Genomic DNA, 9,089 nt, shown 5'->3' with positions numbered 1-9,089 from the left:
TGCCAAAGACATGCGTTTTTTATATTATTTTACAAACCATGTTATGATTCAAACGCATGGGAAAAACCGAAACAGCCTCCACACAACAATACACCGCGACCCTTCTTCAAACGCATCGATAGATTGAAAAGCTTAGCAAATGCTTTCTTAAGAATAAAGGGCACAGGTCGGGAACTGTTTAGTAAGCTCTCACTCCTTAACAATGACAACTTAATCTGGCTAAACTAATGCAGAATGGGTGCAACGATATGGTGCACATCATACAATCATGAACATTAAAAGACACGAGCGATCCCTGTTCGGCTCTCTCGATTGTTGCTCCTGCGTTATGCGCACGATCGGCTCTTAGAATTCAACCTACTATCCACCGATTAGTGTTCTTCCCTCCGTTCCCTTCTCGCTGTCTCTATTTCATCCAATTCCATCTCTTCTTTCATCTTTCACTTTCTCACTTTGAATCATTTTCACTTCGTACTTCCTTCCTATCATTTCGGTCTTGTCTTTGCTCGCGTATTGATAATGTGAGTGTTTGTGTGCGTGTGTGTGTGTGTATGATACTGCTGCTATTGTTTGCTGCTGCTGTTGCTGCTGATTAGATACGCCATTGGCAGGATGAACTCTGTACTTCTCTATCTTCTCATACATTTCTAGAGCATATGGTTCGTTTCAGTTTTCTTCTTCGATCTCGATGCCTCGAAATGGAGTTTTCCATTTGCTTTCTCTTCTTCCTCTATCTCTCTCTCTCTCTCTCTCTCTCCTTTTTGCATTTCTAGCATTCTACCGGTTACCCAATCTAATGAAACTCATACCCTGACCATGACGCATGAATCTATGCAATAGTTCGAGATTGAACCACCCATTTTCATCCAGTTTTTGCTGATATGAGGTATACGCAACTACCTCATTCTCCGTCACTTTCACTTACAACACTTCACACACTGGATTTCGTCATTTTGTTCCTGTAGTAGATGCAAGTTCCATTGTCTTTTTCGGTAGAACATAGTATTCTCTCATCCAATGCCTATCATTACCTATCTTTCTTTCTATTGCCCCTTGTACTGTCTCTTGCCAATACCCCATACGAGCTCAAAAGGCAAACAAACAAATAGAATGTACGGGTTCCGGCTCCGTTCCTTGCGTGCGTCTGCGTGTGTGTGTGTATGTCTGTATGTGTGTGCCTGTGTGTCGGTGTGTAAGTGTAAGCTTAAGTCCACAATCGACATGATTATTACAACTAAAATTGATTTGTCTTCGAAAATTACAGAAAAACCGGTCGCGCATTACTAAGAAACCAATGTTGTTGTGATACCGCTGATAATGATTACGAAAATTCGGTAGGAAACCAAATCATCAAATATAATAAACCCTATTCTGCCAACATTATAACACCACTATCAATAATTTACAACCAGTCACAAACTAAAGAACTCCAGAATTCCATTGTTACTAGATGGATCCTTTCTTTCTTCTTTAGTTTGTTTCCTGTTCTGTTTCATTCCCGTGAACTCCTTTCTAGTTTGTCGTGTTCTCTATCCTAGTCATATTTATTCATTTATCTTTCCATCCTCCCTTCCAATCGTATGTTAACGTGCCATTTATTGGCCATACTTTGCAAAACCCCAGTTGGTACATAAGCTACAATCGTTTACCGTGATCCGTCATATGGCGGATGAGATATGATTCCGGGCGCGGATCAAAAGTGATGCCAGCCAGATAGGTTTTACGCTTTTCTCATTCTTCTTTTTGATTCATTTCGGACAATTTGGTTGTTAGTGCTTCCTTCAGTATATCTGAAAATAATTACTTGTGCCAAGTTTATTGTTTGATCGTTCATTACTCTTACCATTTACTGCTTCTTCGTTTACTCAACGCTCCTTAGTGCTCTCGGTTCTATTCTTCACAGGTGGTTGGCTATTTACACTCTCAATCCACTTCCTAGATTGATTCACTGTGGAACCATTTTGTCCTTATTGCGTAGTTTTCTACGTTAATTCCAAACGCCTTTCTTTCACAACATTCCGAGTAGATTTGCTAGTCGCTAGTGAAATCGAGTGTAAGAGTGCAAGAAATATCATCATAATAGTTAGTGACGCAATCCCGTTTATGCACCATTTCATAGCACACGACAATATTCAGACTATTTTAAAACCGCACTTTTGCCTATCTTGCTCCAAAACATTGGAGAGTTATACGTATCGTTCTCAGTATCTTTTCATGTAGTTTGATCAGGCACAACAGAAATATTGTAAGACAATGTGTGTGCATTATTGATCAATTATTATCCACCATCGTAGCGAGTAGTAGCATTATCTTGTTCTAATGCAATACACATTCATTGAACTCTTCAAAACTTCGATACTCTTTCTTAAGCAATTGAACGGATCGATTCGAAGTAAACAGTAGCTCATAGATCTTTTTACAATATTTGCAATCTATCGACTTATTGTTGGACACCCATTCGATTCACTTGGAAATGGTGATATTAGTCTCGCTTAGCATTTGACAATCGCATTGCCTACAGAGCCTATACTAACTTGACTAGTAGGAATTATAGTTTGGTGTGTTCTATCTCCTAGTTCATCTTCGAGATTTGTTGTAGTTCTTCTTATCAGATGAATTCACTTCTTTGTCCTATACTTTTCGCTGTCCAACTCTTCATCAACACTTTATCATGTTGTTCAACGCTTCGTTCAGCGATCCGTGCCTTCCCTTTCCATATGTTTTTATCTTTCTTATCTCTGCTTTTATCTATGTTCCTTTCGGTTGTTCGGTTTTAGGTAATCTTATTTTTTATTTTTGTAAATGCCCTCTCATGTCTAATTCGCTTCACCCTTCGCTCTTCGGTTGTTTACTCGCTCTGTTGTCTTTTACTCGGATGATTGGTCCCGGTATTCTGAATCCTCGTGCTCCTCTTTCTCTCTGTTTCTATTGCTCTTCCTCTACCGCTCGATCGCTATATCTTACATCTTCAAATTAGTCCAAAGGTAGAACTATGGACTAATTCTCCGGTCCACCGATTCATTGCTCAGCCCTTTAAGTACCGATAGAAAAATGTAAAACTGAACCTTTTGTTTTCGCTGATGCATTCATTACTCATAGTAGATGCTAGTAGATGTATGCAACAAGCTCGCTATCCAACTTTAATCGCTCAGAAGAAGAAGCGCCATTTCTTGTATCAATTTTTCGGCTGATACTTGGGCGAAATTGTGGCAAATCACTTCGGCAATTCCAAAGGGAATTAATGTTAGAGAGAATTATCATACCAACCCATATACGCACTACTACACTGGTCTCAATCCTCCTTCTTGTTCGAACCATATTGAATTGTGTCCGTCCCCTAATCGATGTCTTTGGTCAACACGATAACACCTGATCATCTTCCCTGCACAACAGACAAACTTCCACATTCCCATTTGAAGAAGAACAACAGCCAACCCCATTAACAGATATCGATCCCTGTGCACCCCACCCCATAACCCCCGGTTTGATGTTGAGTTTTGTCGATGGTTTTTAGTCATTGTCTGTGTTCAAGTTCAAGCTAAACAGAAAAAAAACAACCAAAAACCAAAAAAAGTAAAGAAAAAACCGAACCACCTATATTTCAATTGTTTTCCAGAAATATCATCTTGTTGGGTCACAACGCGAGGTGAGTGTCTGTAATAGCCGTAAATCATGTGCAAATGTCTTTCTGTTTGATGTTCGTCTTATGTTCGTTCTCTTACACCCTACTGCATCTCCGCGTTACCGCGTATCATTATTAACTTTCGATTTCACATAAGGATTTGTTTGTTTCTTTCTGTTTCAAGACCAACGTTTGTTGGCTGTTATTTGTTTCTGCTTTTGGTCGTCGTCGTCGTAATCACACACATGGGTTATGTGTTATTTTTTCTCTTTTTCTCTTCTTCTCTTCGTGTGTGATTCTACTGCCTGTTCTAGATATATATATAATTCGCCTCTGTCTGTTGTGGCATATTGTGTCCGTTCCAATTCGAACGTCACTTTTCTAAATCTTTCGTTGCTCGATTCATTTCTGTGTTTCATCCATTGTGTTTCCTGTTCGGGGATGTTTGGGTGAATGATAAATATTCTTTTCGTCACTTTTTTATGTTTTCTTTCCGGAATCGATATCATATCTGTACATCCAGTTCAGTGTGCCGTATTGCATCTTTGAGTATTTGAATCCTACTTCTATCATTGATCTTAAATTTTACCAAATCCAATATCATACAAAACAATACCATCAACCACAGGAAACACTTTGGCACAAATTTCAGCCATCTGCGAGCGAAGCTCTGTCTCGGTTGAATACTGGTTAAGGAATTTCCAGGGAAATGTTTGAAATGGGTACACCAATGCATGTTTCAATCTTGTTCGCCATTGCAATATTCAATGTCTAGCTCAAAATCAGAAACGTACCTAATCAATTCGTTCGAAGATTCGCTGCAAGTGCCCTGCAATTACCCCTACCAGACGACCCTCCTCTCTTGCAGAAGGGAAAATTCACTGGACATAACCGAGCCCGGGCCGCTTGGGTTTATGTGGAGACTAATGATCGAAACGCACGAAACATTTTCTGCCCCTCTCTTGGGATGCCTCCCGAGGTTCATGAATTAATGCTAACTAATCATGATTGATGATTAGCAGGGCGTCTTGTCGGTTGATTCATTAACGGTGCTCGGTTGATGATGGCAAGCATACGTTAGTTTGCCAACTATATGACACACACTCACACTGGCATTCTGGTAGGTTATGGGGTACTTCACCTAACGCCGGTTCTTCCGTGTTCGCTATTCACGCTATTCCCTATTGTCTTTTGATTGTTTTAAGCAAATCAATTCTCTTAATTCGATACCAAAGCCCATGCAATCACCTCTAGATAATGAACGATTCGTTGACTTTAATAACGAGCACATCGTAAGGGCCGACCAATCAATAGCAACCAACAAACCTGCTTATCTTTATCCGCGGCATGTCGATCGATACGGAGCGTTGGTTCTGTCAGCGTTCTCGCGAGTGTATATGGACTTCACGTCGTGGGCAATATGGCAACCGGTTGCACGTGTTGCGCCGGATTTGCTAATCCACCACGGTTAACCACAATATGTGCCGAAGGCCCATCGGCATCAAACGATGAAACCCCCCCCCCCCCCTCGCCCTCAAAAGTTCCACTTCCGCTCCACTGTGCTGCGGCATCGATGTACTTTGGAGATGAGTGGATCTGAATTTTTCAACAGCACCCGAATCACTCGCCGCCCTGGCCCTTCTTTTCGCACAACTCAGAAATGCGCAACCGCCACAAACTGTGGTGAAAGTGAAATCAAAAGAAAACGAAAGCTCTGACCACGTTTATAGGGACCTAGCCTCCGCCACCCCTAACCCCCCGCTCTTAACATCCCTAATGCTTTGGACACCCATTTGCCACCAAACCATCATCATAAGAACACCATCGTCATCGTCAACGGATTTAATTTTATTTTTTTGGCTACCAAAAGAAAGGCACAGACTTGTCGCTGGAAGGTACCTGCCAGAAGCGTAAGCTAGCTCCTTCTACCAGAAAGACCACCGAACGCGCTGCCGAAGTGCTGGCATCAGTGGTTGGCGGTTTCCGGCCGCTATCACGGTTGATGATGAATTTAATTAAATTTCATAATTTATTTGCCGTGGGACGTTGGTATACGTTGGGCTCGTTAGCGTAATGTTCGCCCAAATAAACCAACGCACGAGCGAACGTCTGAACAGACGCAGTTCTACGGATAGAACTTGGTTCCCGGTGCTACCGGATGGAGGCGCCCAGCAATGTGATGAGCATAAACTGAGCGAGAATCAAAGCACATACGGTATAGAATTCAAAGAACCAACCGGAACCAAATAGGGTGCCTGAGTGGCTTCGCAATGGCTGATCACCTCGTTAGCTAATCGGCTCATCATCGGCACTGAACACACGCACACACTGTGTGCCTCCCTTCTTGTTATTGCGTTCCGTTTGTTTGATTTCCATTCCGCGAATTCCCGTCGATCCGTGATTCCAAATACACTGAACTAATTCCTTCACTACTCATTCCAGATATACAACAAAAGAGGTAAACGTTTAACTATCGAGTCTCTCAATTGCTGATACTTACTTCCGCTCCACGCAAGCCACCTCTGCGCCAGTTCTCTGCTACTTAAGCAAATCGGGACAAGCAAACACATTGGGACATTGTCCAAAAACAAGCGAACCGGCTAAAGGCATCACAGATTGTGCGCTGCTCATTCCTGCTCCCCACAAAAACAGAACACAATCCAACAAGCATTTAATTTGAGTGTGTCTGTGTGTGTGTGTGCGTTAATGGTATCTCAATGCCAACTCAATGCCCGCTCGCCCACCCACCCACTGCATCGCTACGAGCTCACGAGCTGCTGTTGCGATCGTGATCGTGATCGTGCGGCGCGGCTCCTTGATGTACCGTTTTTAACTCTATTAGCAAGCTCAGGGCCCTTCCCGCCAGCCAGGTGAGATTCCGAAGTAGCAACCGCAACCGGACTGTCCGAAGCTCCCCCGTAGAAAAAGAACGGTGTAGTATCCTTCGTAGCCCTATTACGCTGAGCTTGATTGTGTGGCGTGCCCGTGACCGTGCCGTCCCGTGATTGTACCCGTGACGTACCGTGACGTGCGTATGACACCACCTTGCATCTAGCTAGTCTCCTTAGTTAGTGCTTGCCGCTAGGTTGGCTTCCGCTGCCTATGCTGCTTGCCGATGAGCTTGTTGTCACGATTCGCTAATCCGATGGTGCGCGGGGCGAAAGCATCATACGAATCTGATTGCCCCCCGCGCCTTACTCCCTTTCACGCTCGGCCTTCCCTAAGGCCCTTCCTGTTATTAGCATTTCTGGCGCTGGAAGAACTTTTACCTCGCCCCTCATCCCTTCTCTACGCTACGTGCAGATTTTCGTTGTTTTCCGCATTTGCACCCGACACTGATCATCCTGGGCAATCACTAGCACTACTACGTCCCCACCCCGCCTAGTGAAACAGCAACGAGTGTGTCACGCTAGTGACAGGTGTGTGTGCGTGTGTGTGTGTGTGTGTGTGTACAGATCACCATTACTCTCCCTCGCCCTGTCTGTCTCTCTTCATTACTACTCTACTCGCTGTCTACTGCTTTTTCATCTTAACCAATTCCTCCGAGCTTCTAGCACTGATACATAGTTAGTGTGCCTATTTCTTCGTGTTTAACACGTTCTTGAAGGGTAGGTGACTACTGGTGTCGTTCTTATTGATTGTCCTGCTGACGACAGGGACATTGGTCAAATTATGTTATGAAATCGATAAGCCTTAGCTCTTTGAAAAACCCAGAGAACGCTCCAAGAATCGTGCGAAATCACTTCCAAAGCCTTTAACACTGATCTTTGATTCTTGCCTCTCTCTCTCTCTTTCTCTCTCTCTCTCTCTCTCTCTCACTCTCTCTTTCTCTTATCCTTTCAAAAATTAATCTCATCAAAATGCACACACTTGCACACTTAAATACTCACATGGACCTCACATAATTGCACCACCGACGCTCCTTTGAATCGTTGCTGTTCCAGTCGGCCAGCCTTCTGTAGAAGGGAAGTGGTCGTAGCATCACCCACCTCGACTGTCCGATAGATCCTGTTCGATGACAGATACAGAGAGATAAAGGAATCGCGGGAAAGGGAAACAAAAAAAAAGAGAAAGAGAGAGAGAGAGAGAGAGAGAGAGAGAGAAAGAGAGAAGGACAGGAGGGGGATATCGAGACGGAAAATAAGTTTAGTGAGAGGCCCGTACCCACCCAGTGTTCGTCTCGTCTTCGTCAAACCTCATCGCAACACCGTTCCGCCGTGTTCCGTTCCGTGTAGTAGCGTGGAGCCTTTGAGCAAACACTAGTGTATACTTCCCAGTATGCAGATCGCTAACACAGATCGGTTCAAAAAGCCACCAATTCATCCGGTGGCCATCAGCAAGAAGTGATGGTCCTGTGTGAACGGCGGGAGCGCGTTCCTCTGCCAGGTAAGTGCACCGGTAGGCCCACGGTTAGCCCTCACCGTAGCAGCGCATAGCACACAAGAATCACTCACAACTCATCCAAGTGCACATAGCGTAAAGCTCCATACCCTTTACTGCAGCTTTGGGCTGAAGGGGAATGACACCATTCTGTAGTAGCTCATTTTGATTACACGATATACTTACCCATCCGCTGCCAGCACCGGTTGTTAGTTCTATCTATTCTACCTATTGTTGGTGTATTCTTCTCTTTCTCTCTCACATTCTTTCTCTCTTTCTCTCTCTTTCTATATCACTATTCTTTTTTCTCTTCTTATACCTTTCATTCTATGATGAACATATGCCATCCACACGTTCGCCACAAATCTTGTTCTTCTACTTCTACTACCTCTACTACTGCTACTACCGCTTTGCAATAAATTGCTAAACAACCCCACTTTACAAACCCACACACACACACACGCACACTTTTTTATTTGTATATCCTTATTACACATATCTGTGATCACATTCTCACAGGTAGATCACGAGTGTAGCGCGTCCTTTATCGCATCCATCGAAGCCCTACCGCCTCATTCCCACGGCCAATCCGTCCCAGTAGTATCACTGGTCCTGTTTCTAAGTTGTCACTAAACCCTTTAGCAAACACTCCTTGCACAAACAGATACACGCACAAACACAGACACACACACACACGTGTGCACGCGCGCAAATGGCGTATTCGCTCTCGATCAGATGCATCCGTTTTGGAGCGAAGCCATACGAGGTGAAACAGCAGCGGTTCGCAAGGTAAATCTTGAATGTGTGTCTTTGTCCCACCACCTGTACTGTATGGCTGTATTTCCACAACTTTGCCGACGCATCCCTATCGCACCCCATTCACACCTTCCCCTTCCCCCCGATCCATCAATAAAACGCCCCACAATAAGCATAGATCTTCGGCAATCGTCATTCTTCTTGCCATGCATTTGGCACGCTTTGCGGTACGCCAAGGCTTGCTTACAGCTCTGGCCGATCTATACTGCCCCCCGGGCTGCTCTACTAAACTAAGCTTTGCGTTCTGTTCCGTTGCGTAGTACATGTTTGT

At 44.0% G+C, this 9,089-nt stretch overlaps 1 protein-coding gene across 5 annotated transcripts in view; it reads left to right on the top strand.

Moving 5' to 3' along the window:
- LOC125952672 (putative thiamine transporter SLC35F3) overlaps positions 1 to 9,089 on the top strand; it is a 30,443-nt gene that overhangs the window by 18,928 nt on the left and 2,426 nt on the right. For 2 of the 5 annotated variants that reach the window (XM_049682284.1, XM_049682283.1), the window contains exons 8-9: positions 1,265 to 1,334; positions 3,617 to 3,646. The exons of 1 other annotated variant lie outside the window; for it this stretch is intronic. In XM_049682284.1, the coding sequence (XP_049538241.1) occupies positions 1,265 to 1,334; positions 3,617 to 3,646 (100 nt within the window). Of the gene's footprint in view, positions 1 to 1,264; positions 1,335 to 3,616; positions 3,647 to 7,566; positions 8,009 to 8,521; positions 8,696 to 9,089 lie in introns of those variants that run through there. 2 more of the 5 variants (XR_007468828.1, XM_049682285.1) reach the window with 2 other exon arrangements.

This window comes from Anopheles darlingi, chromosome 2 (genome assembly GCF_943734745.1).
Source record: "Anopheles darlingi chromosome 2, idAnoDarlMG_H_01, whole genome shotgun sequence".
Lineage (NCBI taxonomy): Eukaryota > Metazoa > Arthropoda > Insecta > Diptera > Culicidae > Anopheles > Anopheles darlingi.
The sequence above is the reverse complement of the archived record's forward strand: the minus strand, read 5'-3'. Positions and strand labels throughout refer to the sequence as shown.